The following is a 21,562-nucleotide window of genomic DNA, read 5'->3' as shown; positions in this document are numbered from 1 at the left end:
AGTCATGCACATTCTTCGCCTAGCTACCTGCACTACCGTACCTTAAGGATGGCACTATTTGTCTCCTGGTCGGAGCTTCCATTAAGTCCAGATTAAGATACATGAAAACTGCTGGCTGGATACTCACTGAGTTTTTAATTTATCCTCAATAGAATGTGATTTTTTTTTTTTTTTTAGAATAACGAGCTGCATGAAGAAATATATTTGACTGTCTTTGTATTTTTTTGTTACTATTTTGTCCTTTATGAGGTAGAGCAGCTGAAGAGAGTCGTGGGGAGGGGGGAGTGGGGGGGTGACATGGAGCAAAGAGCCGAGTCCGTATTCAAACGCACGGCAGCTGTGATCAGGAGCCTCTGCACGTGGAGCGTTTGTCTCAACCGCCGGGCTACCTGCCGGGTTTTTGGACATGTCCATGAGAGAGCTTCGTGTCAGACAAGGTGATGAGGGATGGGAAGAGGCGTGTCGAGTGAGCAAATCTGCAGCTAAAGTCCCCACATTTACAAAGGTGAATGTCATTTTGAGCCCATCACAGAGAAATGATGTCATCCTCTCTGTGAAAGTGATGCTCCTCATGTTGGGGGAAAAACAAGAACAACACAACATGAAACCTTTTTTAAGCACCATTAAGCACAAGTGGCGAACAAAATTGTCCAGTGGCAACATTTTTTTGGAGCCTTCATTTCCACTGTTATTCTCTGACTGACCTGCAGTTGTTGACACAGTTCAAAGCACTTGGCATGGCGTGCAGCCTGCATGTTCACCTCTTCCATTAACCATCTTCAATGCATAATGCACAGGATCAGTGCGCTCCCTGCACGTCGGAGGTTAACCACCACGTCACTGATCTCTTAACGAGCCCAAGCTGCTGATTAAGATTCAAAAGGTTTATAGCTGCTTCAAAATGTTCCCACTTCTCACGGGAGTGGTGCTGCACTCCAACATCCACTGATTAGGAAAAAAAAAAGTAAAATCTTTCCAGAAGAAATTCTTGGCAGAAGCATAAACGGCTTTTGTTATTTCAAGTGTGGTGGATGAAGTGTTTGAAAAAACAAGCTGCGGTTTGATATAAATATCTGCTCGACTGTTCTCTAAGATCGAATGTTTTTAAAGGGATTATGAAGCTAATAAGAGAACACACTAAGTGTTTCACAGAGACTCCCGGTCTGAAGCTTCATCTTTACTCAAACTTCATTTCTGCTGATATATTCGTACCTACAGTATCAACAAACGTTCAGGTCATTCATTTAAACTCTGATTAGTTTGCTTTTGGTTTCACGCTGATTCGCTCAATTCGAGCAACAGTGTGAACATAATTATGTTGTTCCCTGCCTCGAAAGGAACTCGTGTCTTACACTTCTACGCTTCACAGTGCTCGACAATGTGAGCCTTTTGACGCTCGGTCTCATCAACACTATCGGTTTTATCATCATTACAGTCGCTAACGCTAACATACTGTGTGTCGAAGAATAACCTGTTACAGTTAATACTGTTCTTACTTTAACCATTATTACTGACATTGTAGCTCCTATGGAATGATTCATGACTCGACATTCCTTCTATAATGAATGCTGTATTAGAGTCAAATCATGACTTACAGTATGTGCCATTTTTAGATTTCTGGAGCGTAATCTCAGACGATACATTTGAATATTTCTCCGATAGATGAGTCCATCCTCTGAGACGTGGAAAGTGTTTTGTATACGAGCAAAGTGCAACAAAAGACAACGACTAAGAAAGGCTTGTACTGGATAGAAAACTGGCCCCCTCGGGCCTGAGCCTGCTGACGGTTCACGCACACATTACTAACTTTTTTTCAAACCTGACTGTGCATCAGTGAACATACCAGGTGTGAGGTCCATGTTATTCTTGTCATTGCAGCCCTGGAGGGAGTCCAGTGTACGGGTGACTTGGCTGGCAAACTCCTCCCCACCATTCATGCACTCGCGCTGCAGATGGTGACGCAGGTCGGTGATGTCGTACTCGTACCTGGGGGGGGGGGGGGAATCAATTAATGTTAAACCACCTGATTTATGGAGCTAAGAATAAATATTACAAGTGGCGAACATGCTTGATGATGCAGTGTGGATTTTAAATTTGTGACAACATGTTCTGATAGATAAGAAGTTTTTTAATCTTCAGCTTCAAAACGGAGTAAATTAGAAAAAGTGTTGCCAGCTGATGCATGCGTTATTTATTTGGGGTTAGCTTTTTCTGATTACATCTCACCCCCATCCACCCAAACCCTGCTTGTACCCATCCAGAATCGGTGTTTCCCGGATGCTCAGGGTGCCGCTGGAGTTGGGCCCCTGGCCCCTGGAGTTCCTCAGGCTCTCTCTGGCCTGGCCTCCCATCAGCACGGAGGGGATGTAGTGGATCTCATTAGCTGCCTCAGCACTGGCGCTCTTCTGGGGCTGAGGGATGCGGCGGCGTTTGCACCAGCGCCTGCGGGTGTAGAGGATCAGGACCAGGCACAGGATGGACAGCAGAAGGGCGATCATCCCGCCCTGAGGGGAGGAGGGTGACATTTGGAGGGGAGTCAGAAAAACAAAGGGGGAGAGAGAGAGGAGAGAGTCAAAGGGGAGAACATATTGAGAGAATTGTGCCAAGTAGAATCCTGATCAAAGTCAAAGCTGTGATGCCAACAGCACAATCTGAAAAATGTTGCAGATGCAATTTAGTGAATGCTACATGGAGAGTTTTTTTGTTTTTTTTTCCAGAGGAAGGGGCGCTAATGCTACGGTGTTTTCATTTCACCTTGAAAGTAAGCACAATGAGCTCAGAACACGGCTCGAGGCTGATCTCTAATCTGTAACCAAAGGTCAGCAAGTATGAACAGTAAACTCACGGAAAGCACTAAGATCACTACGATTGTGTTTGTTCTGAGTTTACACATTGTGCACAGAGCTACAGAGGTTTTTGACCACGCTGCAGGCCGGGCGTGCGAGGGGCCTGAATATCCTTCTTTGGACTGGCTTTGTATAAAGGAGTTTGGATAAGTAATGTGTGCAGCCTGGGCTGTGAGTCAGTCAGTTTGACTTATCACAGACTGGAATCTAAAGGAATCCGTGTAGGCGGCCTTGGTGAAAAGGTGTAGCAACTGAAAAACACCAAAACAAAAAAAAAACATCTTTTGTGAACACTTTCCCGTGTTAAAAGGATATTACAGTAGGTCGGGTAAACGGTAAATGGACTTGAGCTTGTACGGCGCCGACTACTAAAAGACCTTTCACAGCGCAGGTCACACCTACACGTTGACACACCGAGGCTGCTGAAGCGTCGAGCAGAAGGAACGAATCACATTCACAGGCCAGAGACAAAGCAGCGGGAATAAGTCAGGGTTAAGTGCCTTGCCCAGGGACACATCAACATGATGCTGACGGAGCTGGGGATCGAACCTCTGACACTCCGACTCTACCTCCACCATGTGGTCGTGTTCAAAAACACACACAAGTGCCAAACCATGTCTTAGTCATGTCTGGTCAGTCGCTGAGATCCACTTCAGTCTGGCTGCTTGTGGTCCAGTGGTCAGCTTGGTTCAAGTCTCCAAACACTGATAACTCCACTTTGTTCGTTTCAGAGCAGCTGTGGTTCAGATGGTCGAGTCCTTCATTTCACAACTGCAAGGTCTAGGGTTCGATCCCCACACCTTGCAGCAACATGTCTGATGTGTCCTCGAGCAAGACACTTAACCTCCAGTTGCTCCCACTGTGTATGAATGTATTTGAATGGGTTCGGTTACATCTGATGGACACTTTCCACAGACTCTACTGTCAGTGTGAATGTGAAGATGTGACTTTAACAAGATTTGAGGAGGCAAAAGACTTGTTTTCATTTAGGAATAAAAACTGATTGGGATTTAAAATCTCTTTTTTAAGAGTGTCCTTCACAAAACAAGCAGCAACACGAGTGTTAGCGTATAAACCTCATGATGTCTTAGTAACCAACAATAACCACGAGACAAGAGACACGCTTTGTTCTGTTGTTCATACTTTAGAAAGAACTGTATCTCAGGATAATCAACATGTTTTATTTGTTTTGGACTATATCATTAGTGATAATGAAGTCATATCGGTCCTCGCTAAAGTAATTGTGGAGATTTTAAAATCCAGATCAGTACTGTGATCAGATAATGACAGGGTAAGAAACACTGTGCAGTCGGCCTTCTTTCTACGTTGGTTGATCCTAAATCAGTTCTGCTAACGTCAGGTTTTAGTTTGAAACCTTTATGCTAGTCCGTCCGCTCGTCTCTCTGGGAAAAGTTCTGCAGAAAAAAAACTCCCAGCCTCTGAGAAGACGAGAGACAAAAGTGGAACATGACTTGGAGTATCAGCTTGTATTTGCACTCCAGAAAGCGTTGATATCAGACGACTGGGTCGGGTTACATGACCACTTTCATTTGACTCTGTGTCGTTCTGATAATAATGCATTGTGAGCAGGGCTTTGTGGGGTTGAGGGATGTGGCAGCATCCACACCAGCACCTGAGGGACAGAGGATCAAGCTCGGGCATGAGATGGACAGATGAAGGGCGCCCAGCCTGCCCCGAGGACAGGTTAGCAGGAGGGACGGAGACACAATCAGACAGAAAGCAGAGAGAGAGAGAGAGAGAGAGAGAGAGAGAGAGAGAGAGTCAGAGGATCCAGCCGAGAAGCAGAATATGGAAGTGAAGGCTGTTTGAAATATCAGACAATATCTCCTCCATGCAAATAACTCCACAGCTCTAAAGGCCACCGCACACTGGAGCCAAAATTTGGCGCACGTTAAAAAACTAATACAACTCCATGTGATGTCAATCATGTCGTCCGTCATTATATCTGTCATCTATATCACATCCACCCCTGTGTGTGTGTGTGTGTGTGTGTGTGTGTGTGTGTGTGTGTGTGTGTGTGTGTGTGTGTGTGTGTGAACACATACTGCCAGCTGCTGTTCAGGATCAGCTGGGAAGCTGGTGGCGTTCTTTCTAAGCTGTGGTTACCATGACATCCTGAAATACAGCTGGAAGCGATGGGGATAATTCTGCAGCTCTCCTTTATCAACAGGTGAGCTCTCCTCACTCCTGTCTTGTTTTCATGAAGAAGGTCTCTGTTGTTGTTGTGGGTTTTTTTGGGTTTTTTTTACAAGGGGTGAAAACACCTGAAAATCAGCGTCACTGCTGGACCACTCTGCGTGGTAAGTTCGAGGCGTTTTGTCTCATACTGCAAATGTTCTAAAATGAATAAAAAAAATAACCGCATCGGACTCAGTGTGCAAGGTGTCTGTGCGTTTTGTTTGGGCTTTTTTTGTTTGTTTATTTTCAGATTACGGAGCCAAAAAACAGATCAGAAAAAAACAAACTGAACTGGTCTGCATTGAGTGAAAGCTTACAGCAGTGACAGGAAGAGTAAGAAGACAGCACGCAGACATGATTTTAAAGAGATGTCATTTGACATGTGCTGTACGTTCATGTGATCAGTTCTTTGTGGCTTATCTCGATGCAGCCCAGATGGAAACTGAAAATCAAATTCTGATACACCATGCCGTTTGGAAAATGCCAGAAAGCGTTATTGAAATGTCAAGGTGACGGCGCACAGACGGAAGGACAGCAGTGATTTGCCACTGAAGACGAATAAAAATAAGCAAATCCCTCTCAGTCGGAAAATGACCTCCAGCAGCAAATCTACTAATGTTTTAATCTCTGCTGCACCAAACAATCAAACTTCATTGATTGTCATTCGATAGAGGAATGTGTCAATTATCATCAAGAATTTAAAAAAGCAGTATCCTAACGAAGCAGCAGAAGAAGAACACGTGTTCATGTGAGGAGGAAAGATGAAAAAGAAAATAGAACAGACACTTTCAGCTCAGTCAAACAAAGCAGAGCTATGAAAAGATGGGCTAAAACGATGAAATGAAATACAGATTGTGATCAGTCATTTACATAAAAAAAATTCCCAATTCAATATTAGAAATTCTCAGACTGCATAACAATGAGAGTGTCAGCTGCTTATATTAATTCAAATTGGCAAAAAGTAGCGTTCCATTTGCATAAGTTGTTTGCTTAATCTGCATAGTCAAGGACATTAACAAATGACACCATGATATGGGCCACTTATGCGGGAAATCTGCATGCACAGTGGTCAGAAAGGAGATCACGTAATTTAGTTTGGAGTAATTACAATTTTCAGCCCTCACTGAAAGTCACCGAGTTTCTTTTCAAACTTAAATGCATCTTTAACATTTATCAACTGATCCGCAAACAGCCACCACCTGACATTTCTATTTGCAGCTCTTTCTAGTACCATCCAGGACCAGCTCCATCACTCAAGGAGTTCTCAGTCCTGCCAGCAACAGGAGCGGTACTTGAGCTGTCAGCCTGCTGAGGGAAATTCTGGTTTAGAATCTGTTATTGAGAGACGTGCTTCTCACACTGAAACCCTAAATACACACACACACACACACACACACACACACACACACACACACACACACACACACACACACACACACACACACACACACACACACACACACACACACACACACACACACACACACACACACACACACACACACACACACACACACACACACACACACACACACACACACACACACACACACACACAATGAAATGAACAATGAAAGAGCGTGAATTGCCAGTAATGTTTGGTAGCATGCAGAGTGTGACGGTGGTGCATGTCTCAGTATTGTATACTGCTCACATAGGACCACAGATACAGGATGCAGCTCATGAAAAATAGATATTAACAGGCCAGATTGCATAGGGGGACGGTCAGGCCCCATGTGATGATGCAAGACCCCTCAAAGCAGGCGGCCTGAGTTCAAGTCTGATCAATGTCAGGGGAGAAACTCTGGAAAGCACAACTTCACATCAAATACGCTGATCATAGCATCACATTGGACAATGAATTTCACTCATGTCAGAGTAAGAAATAACAAAAAGGACGGCCAAAACCACTCAAGGAGCTTTTAGACACCAAAGTTTTCCATTTATGCGTCACAAGGTTTTATATATATATATATATATATATCCAACAGCTTTATGAAACTGAGAAGCAACTAAAATATGATGCATTGTATTCATTCATCCACCAAAATCCATTTAGACTGAGTAGTGTTGCTGTTTAGGGCAAATATTGTGATGCACTTAAAATGTGATTAATTTCGATTAATTAGAAAGCCCTGAGTTAATTAGATTGATTGTTTTAATCAAGTCCCACCCCAATATGTATATTAAAAAAACAACATTAAAAGTGTGTCTTAAAGGGCATGTTGGGGAACTGCCCCTAGTCCACATCTGTATTGATTGAAGGGCTAATGTCTCTTATCAATGGTGCTAATGTTTTGAAAGTATTTTTTAACACGTGAACAGGGTTAGCTTGGTAATGTTACATTAACTTGTTAAGTGACAGTCACAAGGTTGTCAGTCAATAAAGTTCCACTCTAACTTGTCCTTTGCTTGTTTATCAGGAGTGATTTATTGGTGATACTAAATTGATAAAATAAGGGGAGGAGTTAAGGTATTTTCAAATGTAACATCTGAGCATTTAAATATGGAAGTATCAAATTGCAGATTGAAAGCAAAGTACGGCCATTACTTCACATATCTTTGAGCAAACTGGAGCGAGATGTCAAACGTGAAGTACTCCAAAAGGTTCTCAATCAAATCTACCACGGTGACAAATGTAATTCAAACCCATCAAGTTGCATTAGCGCCCTGCATTAGCGCCCGTGCGTAGATCAGCCTAATATAGACAATATGGAAAACTGTTCAATGTCAGACATTACTTGGAATCAAAGTGAGGACTAAGTGGACTGTGTCCTCTTATAGAGCCAATAAAACCAAACCACACATCACAGCATGCCAGCGCTCCAGCCCTGTAATCCACTTACTAACGGATGAGGATGATGTTCTAATGGCACCAGTGCTCCTCATGACTTACACTGCTGTCGTGTAAGTCCTGGACGGAGGAGAGAAGCCATGGCCTTTCTCCCTCTGACAGAGCGGGCCGTGTATTAGAGCTGAGCTATCAATCTGTCACTTTGTCTCTGTATGCACGGCATTAAGGGGCAGGAAGGCTGGAAGATCCAGATTATCAGACAGCTTCAAGATAGCACAAGGAAGTTTCTTTCTTTTTAATATAATAGACCTTATCATCGCCCAAAGGGCTGCAGATCGGATATGATAGCAAGTTAGACTATCGGAAATGGAAGCTGACAGTTTTCATTCACTGATTTATCTAATTCATTTGTTATGACACTGAGGTCAGTCCACATGGAGGTGGGCAGCTTGGAAAATGGCAATGGCAGATGTAACCAAGCTAGTACTAACTGGACTTTTTTTCTGTGCTTACATAAACCGTCTGTAACCCACTATGTTGACAAGCAGAGCGGCCTGAATGGACTATGGCAGTTATTGCTGCTTCATACAACACTCAGACGAGACTAACCACCATGCCACCAAGATCAGCGGTTTTACACGAGACTCCGTCAGACTTTGGGCGGTGGGTTAAATTCTAACAGCGTAAATGGTTATTGCAGAGGAATGGGGAGAACATGTTCACATGTCAAGGTCATTGTTGTTGACTTGGTATCCTCACGACGGCTGTCACAGCACATGTTTGCATTTTCATATGAACATAGCAGTTTTTGAGATCTTATGAGTGGATGGGATTATTTAGGAGACGGGGAAAACCTTCATGAACCCGTCGTCATCGGGTCTCGACCTAACTCCTGCAGCCATGTTTCATACTGTCCACGGATTATAAAACAATAAAAACATAATGATACCTACATTAAAATGTAATGAGACTTGAGCTCTATGCAACACAATTCATGTTCCAGAGTCGATTTCGACATTGAACAAATGCGAAAGTCACAAACCCATTTCACACACGTCATATGTATGCTCTACACAGGAAATGAGTATTAATGGCAGATATGGTTTGAGTCATTGGGTTTAATTTGATGTATTTCATGAAGGTAATATAGCATGAGATCATGATGCTGTTTGAGTCTGTGCGGTGGAAAGGCACTAATGTAAAACTGCTAACATCATTCATCATACAAACATTTGTTCTCTAGGATTAAAATGAAGTCAAGGTTTCTACTCCGATCTTCACAGTGCTGAACAGAAATCTGATTAAATATAGTGCATCATCCTAATAATAGAGCCACAGTGTGTGACGTTTGAATGAGACTATAAGACAATACTTTAACGTACAAATAGTCATTTAAGTTTTCTTGGAAGTGGCTGTTACAGAAACAGATCGAGGTCAAGCCAAGAAGGTCAAACCGGATCCAAACTGCTGTCGTTTGATTAGAAGAGACTTGTCAAACTCCACATGCATGTAATTATTCATTTTTATTTCTCATATTCGTCATGGTCAAAACTCCAACTACATGAGAACCTTTTATCTCCATCTACAATAAAACCCAGAAAGGGATGAGAAAGTATAGAAAGAGTTGGTCTCTCAACAGGATGGTCGAGGGTTCGATTCCCTGCTCCAAGACACTTAACCTTGAACTGCTCCAGCTGCTTCACCAGCGGCGTATAAATGTGTTTGAACGGATCAGTTAATACTAATTAATATATTTAGCAAGTAAACACTAGCTTTTTGGCTTGTCAACTGTATAGGTGTCATCAGCTGTAGCTGCAGTGTTTGGACTCTATTTGGACATCTGCTCAGGCGTGAATAAAATAATAACGATAAAGTGACTGACACATTCAAAGAAATGACTGTGCAGTTTATTTTGTGTGCGATTCAATGATGCCCATGTACAAGTTTGTATTTCTTTGTTGACATACAGTACTGTATCTATAACTTCTTCTAACAGAGAAAACACGTAGTGACACCTTGTTTTGTCACTGAGGATGAAGTCACATTTTATTGCACATTTTTACTATTATGCCTCACAAACACATTTTGCTTTGTTTCGTGTCGTGACTTTTTCTTTCACTTGAATTGATCTTTCTTCATTCTTTCACATTTAAATACTATATGCAAATGTTTGTTCATGTAATCACAATTTGGGACACTTCAAAAAGTTCAAATGACTCTCGTAACCAAACTTTCCTCCGTTCATCACAGACCAATCCTGTTGTTCCGGTGAGACTAATTCGTTAACAACTGGTGGTGAATGAAACATGTTTCTACGATTAGCCAGAATCCAATGTTTGGATTTGTGAGGATTATTGAGTATTTGAGTTCAGACAGCACTCCCTTAAAGGCCCCTCTCTCAGGCCCATGTGGACTCCCAGCTCCTCTTTCTATCCCTCACTTTCCTCCTGAACATCTGATGATATGCAGTTTTCCTTTTTCTCACAGGATGTCGAAGCCAGCTTCTTTTCTAAAAGAAAGCATAGTTGCTTGTCTCACTCCTGATTAGCATTCATGGATTAAATGAAGGTGGCGCTCGAAAGATGTTCCTTTCTTCTTCAGTGGAGCTAGAGGCCATGAAGCGAAAAATACCAGCAGGTATGGCAGCAGAATGAAAATGGGGAAAAACACTCAGAAGAGGATTCTGACACAGTTACAGCTGCATCTCCATTTTGTGTTCTCTTAGGTCTCTTCTTGCAGACCAGGCTTTCCGCGAAGGAAATTAAATTGAGGCTAAAAGTTCATTGTTCATTTTTCTTTCACTACAAAGGCGGCATGGCGTCCCATACATTTCTAAAGGGACAATAAACCAGCAGAGCAGCACGTTACATTTCAGCTGCTGTGCAAGTCTGGTTTATTAAAAACACGCCGTCTGCTTTGAAAGACGCTGCTAACATCCCAACGCAGGGCGGAAATGATTTGATGCTGATGCCATATCAAGTCTGTGTGACTTTTCCTGTTTGTTCGCTGAGACACAGCTGGAGGCGCAACTCAGACGGAAGAGCAGAAAGAAACAATTGATGAAACAAGTTACACATGTCATGGTGGGGTGGTTTCTGTCTGTTAGCTCACAGTCTTTAACGTTGCTCTATCAGTTATACAACCTCACTCCCAGTAGCTCATGTTTCCTTTATGTTAAGCTGCGTTACTGTAGATCATAGAGACTGATGATATAGACGTTTAAGTAACACAAAACAATAACAACATTAACGTCTTCTAAGCTTCATTCTTCAAGGCCTCAAAACAACATGTGCATCCAAAAATCACAACTTCAACCACTGCAAAGAAACTTCTGCATGTTGAAAAGTACGAGCTGGCTGTAGCAACACAGCCTGAACAGTCCCACCTCTGGCAAGGCAAACAGCCAATCATTTGTAAGGATTTTGGTGTGGCACCCGGGATGGCCAGTAAGATTTCAGAGGGGGGCCATGCCACACCTGCCCAACCCCTCTGGACACACCCCTGGTGTTTGTTGCTCACCAGCAGCCTGACACAAGAGTAATGAGTTTGTCCGTATCAGTGTGAACTTGGAGTTATCTTCGGTAGCCTTAGATGCCTTTAAAGGGTTTCACCTTCTTCAATAATTGTTAAAGTCATTGTCTGGATTGGTGAGAAATTTGAAGAACAAATGGTGACCAATGACGGCAACACGATTTCATTCAAATCTACACTATTGTGCATGTTATTAAAAGTGAAGCTACCACAATTACAAAGAAATTAAATAAAAGATTGAAGGCAAGCAAACAGCCAATAAGTGAATGCATTTGCATTTTGCTAACATGTTCAATGTAATGGATATATATATATATATATATATATATATGCATATGTGCAGCTTTAATGAAATACAGCCTCTGCCTCTTTCCTCCTTTAACTGTGACTTTCATTTTGCTGTTGTGTTTGTTGAAACCAACAACAAGCTGCCCTGTTGTGTGCATCAGAGATTCTGCAGCACAACAAACCGGCCGGGCTCTTTGGCCGTGTGCCGCTCTCACAGCCCACAGGGAAGCTATGGATTGGTTTGTTTCGCTCGGCAGGCTTTTTTAAAAGCACGCCAAGCTGTGCTGCTCAGAGAAACTCTGGAGGCTGAGATTCAGCCGAGGCTCCTGCTTTACAAGTGGTCGGGGTCGCATTGATTTAAGGTTTATACAATCAATGCTATCAACACAGGTTTAGGAGGGTCACCACATGAATGTCAATATCCCACCAGCCGAGCTGTGTCACAATGACCATCTCCTCAGAATGACGATATCAGAGTGAAGAAATCATCCCTGAGACCCTTTAAAAATACAACATGGATCATTGTGATTCAAAGGCACTTTGATGATAATGGAACTGTTGTTTGGGAGTTTAACATAGTTAAGACTAAAGTCTACAAAGATGACTACACAAACAGATATTGCAAAGGTAAAACTTGACATATCCAGAGAGTTGACAGAGGGGGGTTATTGGGAGGGGTGGGGCCTGTGACACCATCATTGGAGAGAGAGAATAGAGTATAGTCAGAAATTAGAGAGAGGGAGGGGCTGCACGTTTGGTGCTTGGAGAACTGCAGCCCCCCGTACATGGGGCAGGTACACGAACCACTAGGCTACCTGCGTCCCACATCAGAGAATTTGAAGGAAATATGCTTTATTACTGAAGGAGGGATATTAAATTAAAAAGGGTACTGTAGTCCAAATTCAGCACATTTTAGATTTTTGTTCCTCATATTCTCCTCTTATATGTTTCATTTCATTTCATTTATTTATTTATTTGAACAGGGGCAGTGTACAATATACATTAACCTCAGAAAGGAGAGATGCATTGTACCGGGTTGTAGCACTTGTGCTAATTTCCACCTGCAGTCCCTGGGCAGGCTGTTGTTAACATACAAAGTATGTACACTCCAAAGGATTACCGTAAATTCCGGACTATAAGCCGCTACTTTTTTCTCACACTTCGAGCACTGCGGCTTCTACTCCGGTGCGGCTAATGCATGGATTTTTTATGGGGGACAATGAGCTTCTGCCGCAAAAACATTTGACTTCGTCACGTCGGATCTTAATATCAGTCATTTTGCGCTTCATGCACGCACCCTCATGATGGAAAACACACGGAGAAATACATATGATGCAGCTTTCAAGTTAAAGGCGATCGACCTGGCTGTCAAAGAAGCTAACAGAGCTGCTGCACGTTAAGATGACACTGACAGCGACAACAGAGACTGAGGAAGTGAGTAATGAAGTCATTCTGAGGCAGTGAATGGATGGACTTTTTCTTGTGAAATATATTACGGTCATCTTTTTCATCAGCCGTGTTACAGACACCGTCGGCTAGGCTTCGTATTGTAACGGTTCATGTTGTAAAGTCAGTAGTTGATAATGTGTTCATAATTCCGATTATGTGGAGAGTCAGTGAATGCACCAGCGAGAACGTGTTGAGTGGCTGTATGAGAGAACGCTGGGGGAGAGAGTTGGATTGTTACGGCAAGTTATGTGTTGCTCTCTGCTGTAAACGGCGTGGTCACGGCCGACAGTGATCGGGTTATTAAAAGTTATTATTTGAACACTCTCGTCGTCCTTTAACGTCCGTACGGGCGCTACAGTATTTGCGGATGTTACCGGTAGCCTACGTCTGTGTAAATAGCTCTTGTTATAGCGTGGACACCTGCGGCTTATAATCAAGTGCGGCTTATATATGTACAAATACATTTATTTACTTATTTTTAGCCGGTGCGGCTTATATCCAGGTGCGCTCAATAGTACGGAATTTACGGTACATTGCATTTAAAACTATCACATACACACTAAAAACATACTGGATAAAAAGAGGTACTAACTTTCACATACAAACTAATTACACTACATTGTGGGAGCAGGCTTGTTTTAAAAGAAGCCATTTTTTGGCCTGGTGTGAAAAAGTCTTAAAATGTACACATGTGGTCAGCTCTGTTGGCAACTTATTCCACTCTCTGATGGCCACACTGGAGAAAGCTGAGCTGCCGAATGCTGTTTTACACTGAGGAATCCTACACTGGCCTCGAACTGTCGACCGAGTGGTTCGAGATGTGATTTCTGAGCTGAGTGCGATAAACTTTTTTAACGGAGGAGCTACCATACCATTAACTATCTTGAACAGCAGGCAAAGATTTGAATATATGATTATATTTTCAAAACTTAGCATACTATATTTGTTAAGTTTTGAAATATGTCACCAAAGCTTTGCTCTATGTATGCTGGAGGTGTTAAGCTAAACTTTGGGCTCACATGAAAGGCTGAGTAAAATCCTGATTTAAAAGACGCACTGATAGGTCGACATGTGAACACAATCTTGTGATCTTCAGCCTGCTCGGCTGACCAGCACGTCCTCGTAATTCTTTGTCTGCCGATCTCAGACTCATATAGACAAGCTGTTTCACGCTGTGTGCACATATGCTAACAGACGTCCACACACACGTCAAGCTAACATGTCACACGTGTTGTGCCAATCAGAGTAGAGAAAGGTTTGACGTTCAGGGGATAAACACTCGCTGCCCGTGCTGGATCTGTGCATCTGCACTGCCTGGATGTTTTCATTGATCTTGTTTAACCTTATCATCATTCGGCTCTCCTGTTAAGTTTGTTTAGTTCCATCATGCTGATGTCTCGTGGGGCCCTCCACCTGACCATCACTGCCTGTCTTTGAAAAAATCATCACCATCCATCACTTCTGCACCCATCCAGACTGAACAAGTCATCGACTTCACCACCACCAGGGTCCGGACTCCACAGGGGGGAACGCATCACCCACCGCACAGAGTCCAAGACCCAAAGACTTTCTGTCTAGACTCATTTCTATGTTATTCATTGTAATAAATAACTCTCTCTATTCACTTGTTTCTCCTGATTGGACATAAGTTGGGAGAGCAGGCACTCCATGAACAGACGCTGCAGTCCTTGATGCTCTGGTTCCACTCACTGTCTCGGCCCTGGATGGAGCCCGTCACCCCTCACTCTCTCTCTCTCCCATGTTTACTATCTAACTTCAGATGTTGTGTCCAAATACAAACATAAGCCTAAAAAAATCATCTTTAAACAAGGATTTTACTTTGACGTCATTTTCATGATAATCAGGTTGAATCGTTCCAGGCAGCTGGACACTTTGTCGACGTTCTTAGAGACTATTATTGAGCTGTTTCCAAGCAGCACCCTCCAAGCAACAAAGAAGCCAATGCGGAAGTGCCAAATTTGCAAAATGTCAACTTGAAGCCGGCTTCAAGAATACAACAGCCAAATAAGAGAAAATAAATTAACTTTTTTAAAATTGGGTTTAAAAAAAAAAGGTCTGGTTTTCAATTTATGACACCTCTATCTTATCAATATGATCAAAACGTTCCTTTAAAAACACATTGCATATGATCTGATATATGCATTCTGCTCTCTAGAGGATTCTCATTTGACTGCTGGCAGTGTAAGGGCGTTTTTGACCTTTTCAAAATGGCCGATGTTTTGACCTCATCCACACACTTATAGCAGGAAAATCTGTGCTTATTTTTAAGAAGTTACAGAATAATATTTATATAGATACTCATTCTTTGAAATGAGTATCTTCTGTATTCAAACAATGCATTACTACATAAAATGAGTTTTATTACGGTTAAATGATAAGTGTCTATCAAAATTGATACTGCAGGTTTATAAGGTGCTTTGTCCTTAAACAATGATGTCACATTTTTGTAATCTACATTACATTGATGATTTAATTGATCTAATTAATTGCTGAAATGCCATCTTAAAATACATTTTGGGTATTTTCTTAATAAAAGTTCCTCTGAAATCATTGACAGAAACACCCGCTGTATCAAATGTGATACAAAAAAACCTGTGGCAAAAAAACTAAATTGGAATTTCGTTAAAAGCTTTATCAAACACCTCAGTTCCAAAACATTAGACTTTTCTTTTTCTGTTTGTTTGAACATGTCAGGCTTTCTGGCTCTGTTTTGATAAATGGACCTTAGCTTGTATATTTCTTCTCTAGTCTTCTGACTACTCAGAGCTCTTTCACACTGCAGGTCACACCGACACACTGATGGTAGAAGCAGCAGTGTGAAGTGTCCATCAGAAGTCACTGTTCTGTTCATGCACATGTATATGCTGCCTACGAAGCAGCGGGAGCAACTTTGGGGTTAAGCGTCTTGCCCAAGGACACATCGGACATTTTGCTGTAAGAGCTGGGGATCAAACCCTCGACTTTCTGTTTCAGAGAGGACTGACTCTCTCAACTGAGCCGGAGCCGCGTACCTGACATGATCGACAGGCTCCATGTAACAGTTTGTTTAAAGGCTTAAAAACCCGCCTCAGCTCCAGCTCTCAGCCTGTCGTTAGGTTGATAGTTAGGCTGAGACAGGATTTCCAACATGGCGGCTGCTGCTGCTGAGCCTTCGGAGCGCCCTGCAGGAAAAGATGGGTGACATCACTCAGGCTTCATCGTTTCATATTTACATTCAGTGGCTAATACGCACGATGAGGTTGTAAATGGTTGTTCTTTTTTCATCGCGTTTTCCTTACTTCATCTTTTTGTTGACAACAGAGGTCACTTGAAAAGCTCACTCTCAATGAGGGAAATTCTGATATTTTTCTTAGTTATGAGACTTAAAGATTGGAAAATGTCTGGCAGAATAATCGATGGCAAAAATAATCTGAGCTGCAGCTCTGCAAATATAATCAGTGATCGATTGAACAACGTCTGGCTTATAACAAGTCCAGGAATCATTTCCTCGTATTATTATTGTTGTTGTACACCCACAGTCCTTCAAACTCTGTGTGCAAGGGAAGTGAATGTCGCCGATATTTCACAGATTTCTTTTGAGGTCAAGCGAACAGAAATATTGGATTTCATAAAAAGAGAAACTTCTGTTGAAGTCATCACTTTAACACAAGCTGGGTCAATACAAGTAATAAAGTGACTGTGCTGAAAACCACACAAACACTGATTTAGTGTCGGGACACTCCTTAAAACCTACAGACTGAAACAAAGGAGCAGCCAGGCCGTGAACAGCAGACACCATACGGCTCGGACAGACTCCACTGCTCCTCACCTTTTAGGTTGAGTGGGCACAGCGAGGGGCTTTTTTTTTTTCACACGACTGATCCACAACAAACTTGTACCTCAAGAGTCTCCATACAGCTGAAGTCAAAAGAGATCTGACTATACCGCCCAAAATCTTCACAAAAACCGACAGTCAGTAATATTTCAAGTGTCAATATTATAGCTGTGTCTTTGAAGCCAGATTATTTTATTCTACTCTACTCTTTATCTCTTTAAGGACCAAACTGTAACCCAACACCTAGGGCCTGATTTACTAAAGGTTTAAAATTGAAATGTGTGCAAACTTGATGCCACCAGCAAAAAATGTGCCATCTGATGTACTAACAGCGTGCAGTGAGGATTGCGTCTTTCATATGAGCAAAACAACACGTATTGTCCAAATAGTATGTTTGCCTTCATGAATATGCAAATGTGACATTTCTGCTACAGAGTGCAAAATACTGGGAGGAGAAAATGTAAAGAAGTTAAGTTAGTACACAATGTGATTTACCAGGACGGGCAAAAATTGCTGTGATTGTGACGGTGTCTGAATTTAACACCTTTGAAAAGAATGTGCTAATCCAAGAGCCCCAGTGTTACGCACTGCAGGCTGCAGTTAGGAGGAGACATAGGCACAATAATTTAATTGAGATCTTAGTAATTCAGGCCCCTACAGCAGGTCGAACTTTTACCTTGACCACTATTTTGGAGGACTGTAGACTGTAGTAGTCTGTAGACTGTAGACAGTATATCTGTTGGTTTGCTGCTTGTTTAGCAAACTGAAGGGCCTTCAAAATGTAGGAGCGCCTTAAAACTGCCTCCCTTCTCTGGTCCAAACAAATCCAGAGCATTCAGCACATCAGGATCTAAAGTTAGAAGGAGGACATACTGGCTGCTGCACTTCAACATCTCGGATCATATTGTTATGTTGTCATTTAATTCAGTACATTTCATACATATTGAGCCTTTAACTCTTTGACATTGTTTTTTTTTTTTTTTTTTTTCCGTTTGTTTGTTTGAGTTAGTCTTTACTGCTTGTGGAGATTAAAAAGTTACTTTATGGCCTCTGTGGGAAAACAAAAGAGCTCCAATTGGGGAGAGGAAAAAAACCCAAAACTAATCTAAATCCTAAGCTTGAAAAACCATATTAGTCTTTGGAATAATGTAATTGGTTTGTTTGGATACCTCCGTACTGTATGCGATGATTGGATTGATCCATCGAGGCCCCGTGGCAATACAGCAGCTGATTAATATTTGGAAATTAAAAAGGAGAATTGTGTAGAGCGATGATATAGCAGAGCTTAAGTGTCTCTATGGAAAAACAACAATCATGCCACATTGAATATCTGATGTTGCTTTCGATGTAAAGTGTTTTCGTTTGTCTTTATTTGGCTGGAGAGTTGGGATTGACTTTGTAGCCGTTTGTGCCTGCAGGGCTCAGGCTGAAGTTTGGGTGTGTGTGTGTGTGTGTGCGTGTGCCTTTTGTGTGTGTGTGTGTGTGTGTGTGTGTGTGCGTGCGTGTGCGTGTGTTTGAACTGCCAGTGCCTCGCCTGGTGTTGCTAGTACACACATGCACAAGGTTAGTCATCTATTATGGATGATCCAGCGCAGTCAGTGAAGGACGCTGTGGTCACCTTGTTGGATATGAGTGCACGGGGAGAAGCTTTGAACCCTGCATGAGGAAGCCTCCAACTTTAGCAAACAGCACACATCAGAACCAAAGCAGTCTGACTGGAAATGACTCTTTCTGACAAAATAAAGAAAGTATTTTTCAGGCCGGCTGGAGCGACAAAAATCCCTTTCCTGGCCTTGGACCCTAACTTTGGTGCAGTTCATTGAACCTGATTCCCCTTTAGGATCGGACCCATAATAAGCCTGGCTCCTCTTCAATCCTACAGAAGTGTCGAGTCCCAGCTCATCCATTAGGCATAAACAGTCTTGTGGTGGGAGCAGTGGCCAGGCAGTGAACTGTGGCCGATTAAATCTTCTGCGTCCTGGCTGAGCAGACCTGGGATCATTTCAGTCATTTCAAGCATTTGATTTAAAAAAAAAAAAAAAAAAAAACTGGCAGCAGCTCTGTCAAAATCTACCGTTGAGATAAAAAAAATGTTTTTGTTGTTTTTGTTAGCAGCTTCACGTCCATCACTCGCAGAATGTTAGACAGTTAAATGTCTACCCTGATGAGACGTTCATCTAACTCAAGTTTAGAGGAGGGCAGGCGACTTCTTGGGGCCCCAGACTAGTAGAGGGGCCCCAGAGGGCTGGGGGCAAACTTTAAACCACAGCATTGCCTCAAAATGTAAAATAAAAAATAAATAAATGACGGTAGCAAACCTCCCTAATGAGGCCCCATCTGACAGCACTCACTCTCCGTGCCCTGCGAAGTGTCGCATGCATTATTGCTGTGAAAATAATAATGGACGCTGGTTGGAGGGGCCCCTACTGAATGTTTGCTTTGGGCCCGAACAGACCCCAGAAGCGCCCCTGCCTGTAGGTCACTTTTGTGAGGTCGAAGTTGATGCTACCTCCATTTGTGAGATTTGGACCCAAGCAGCAAGCCAAAATGTGAGGGGGCCCCACACCCTCTCTAACAGTAGGAACCTGCACGAGGGGGACATATTTATCACCACAAGACAGAGATTCTTTCTCAAAATTAAAAAGGCTATTTAAATGGATCCCCTCAACTCACCAAACGTACTGGATAATGATACCATTAAATCACAATTACAAAGACATTATTTAAGTCAATTTCTTTATAGATATGATAATTGATTTTGATTCAATAACACTAAAGGATCCTTTTGTCGGTTTTGCCTTTCTAATGAGAAGAAACATTTTTAACTGGAAGTCATAATCTTTTCTTTCTAAGAAGTGACTCTGATCATATCCTGCAAAGAGATGTCTTTGAAACATTTTGTTTCAAATAATAAAATAAGGTTTTAAATCCAACGAATACATGGAGAGCATATTTCCATGGGGGGGGGGGACGTTTCTATACTGTGACTGCTGCACGGTGCACAGACTGTATCCACCACTAAGATCTGTGCACAAAATCAAACAGATGCATTACGTTTCCTGCTTGTTGTTCTCCACACTTTAGTTTATGTTGTCATTCTGTTGAACGAGACGTAGCATTGATAAATAAAGGCAGATATTCTCATTAAAGCATTTTACAGATTCTTCTGCCTCTTTTTTTTTTTTCCCCCACCTCAGGAGAGACCCCCCCCCCCCATCTAACAGGGATAGTCTCCTGCTGTGAGGTGCATATATGAACAGCCAGTCCTCCTTAAGCTATGGGAGTTCACATGTGAAAAATGTCTTTGTTGTTGTTTTTCAGTCACCAGGCTTCTTTCAACTGCTTGATCTGCTTCACAGAACCTCGATTCAAGCTTTGATTAGTGCAATGTTCAAGCTGTTGTAAACCAGAATAAGTGTCTACCTCTGATTTTTTTTTTGTTGCATGAGAACAGGTTTCCTTTGATTTTTTGGCATCGACTCGAAGTAACTGAGACATCCAAAAGTGTCTCCCACTGCCTCTGTCACGTCTCCCACACCACGGCCTGTGCTGACCTGCAGGGTCCTAAAACACACTACGGAGAGAGCTCCAGTGACAGGTGTGAGCTTGAGCTAAAAAGCCCGTATAGCAGCCTTCAGGAGCCCTTTTGTGTCCACAAGGAGTCGAACAAGTGACACTGCTTTGGATTTATAGGTCGCGGCCTCCAGCCGGGTGGCAAGCTGCAGCGGGGGCCTGGGCAGCGCAGCGGCAACACGGCTCCCATCTGTTGTCACGGTCTGCTCATATCTGCATGCTAATCCCTCCCTACCCACACCTTCATTTAAAAAAAAGAGCACTGTGCCACCCCTGCTCTTTCAGGATGAGAGGAATTAGCAGAGCAGGTAGCACAAAGACACAAACCTGAGGTTGATGGGATGTGAACTGCAGGATGGGCAGGGACTGAAAATGTGAGATTAGAAGGGAATCAAAGAGGGAAGAAGCAGAACGTCTGCACTGGTTTTTGCTCATGTGCACTTAAACATGTCGTCACCACTCGAGCCTGTGCAGACCCTCTAGATCAGGCGGGTGTTAACTCGCACATGCAAAACCTGCAGCAGATCGTCAAGGTCGGTTATTTGTTTCAAGGTGTCAAAACGGGTGACATTCAGCGGGTGTGTGGAAGTGCGACTCCCTGCTTCCGTTCAGCAGATGTAGCTGCTGGTAAAAGTCTTCTCAAGCTGAGTAATCATTTGTGTATGCAGCTATAATATGCTTTCAATGTCTGAAAATACACCTCATCCATCAAAGTGCGATTGTAATGTCTTTGGGCTGGGAAAGGGCACTGCGAGTAGGTGTGGCATATCTAAGATCTAATAAATATACATATCCGCAGCCAAGGGGAGGAAGCAGCTAGATCTAAGCATTCGTTTCCTACTCTGCCGACAAAGCAGATAAGGCTTGATACAGCGCAGGCCTGCACAAAGCTACATTCTGTGCAGATCTTTAAATATATGTTCCACACATAAACACAGATTGTGCTGCCTATAGGCCGCATAAAGTCTCGGACATAAAAGAGGGTATATGTAGACCACAGAGAAACCCACTGCTTTGATACAGAAATCCACCCAGACTCCCTCCATG

The 21,562-nt window shown here is 42.6% G+C and overlaps 1 protein-coding gene across 11 annotated transcripts in view; it reads right to left on the bottom strand.

The window, feature by feature from the left end:
* Positions 1-21,562, bottom strand: part of astn1 (astrotactin 1) — a 393,364-nt gene that overhangs the window by 300,865 nt on the left and 70,937 nt on the right. For 7 of the 11 annotated variants that reach the window (XM_079347778.1, XM_079347781.1, XM_079347782.1 and 4 more), the window contains exons 3-4: positions 2,227-2,504; positions 1,844-1,986 (exon numbers count right to left, since the gene is read on the bottom strand). In XM_079347778.1, the coding sequence (XP_079203904.1) occupies positions 1,844-1,986; positions 2,227-2,504 (421 nt within the window). The remainder of the gene's footprint in view (positions 1-1,843; positions 1,987-2,226; positions 2,505-21,562) is intronic. The other 4 variants (XM_079347784.1, XM_079347785.1, XM_079347786.1 and 1 more) reach the window with 1 other exon arrangement.

The sequence above is a fragment of the Symphodus melops genome (genome assembly GCF_947650265.1).
Source record: "Symphodus melops genome assembly, chromosome: 7".
Classification (NCBI taxonomy): Eukaryota; Metazoa; Chordata; class Actinopteri; order Labriformes; family Labridae; genus Symphodus; species Symphodus melops.
Note: the sequence above shows the minus strand (reverse complement) of the source record. Positions and strands in the feature narration are given on the sequence as shown.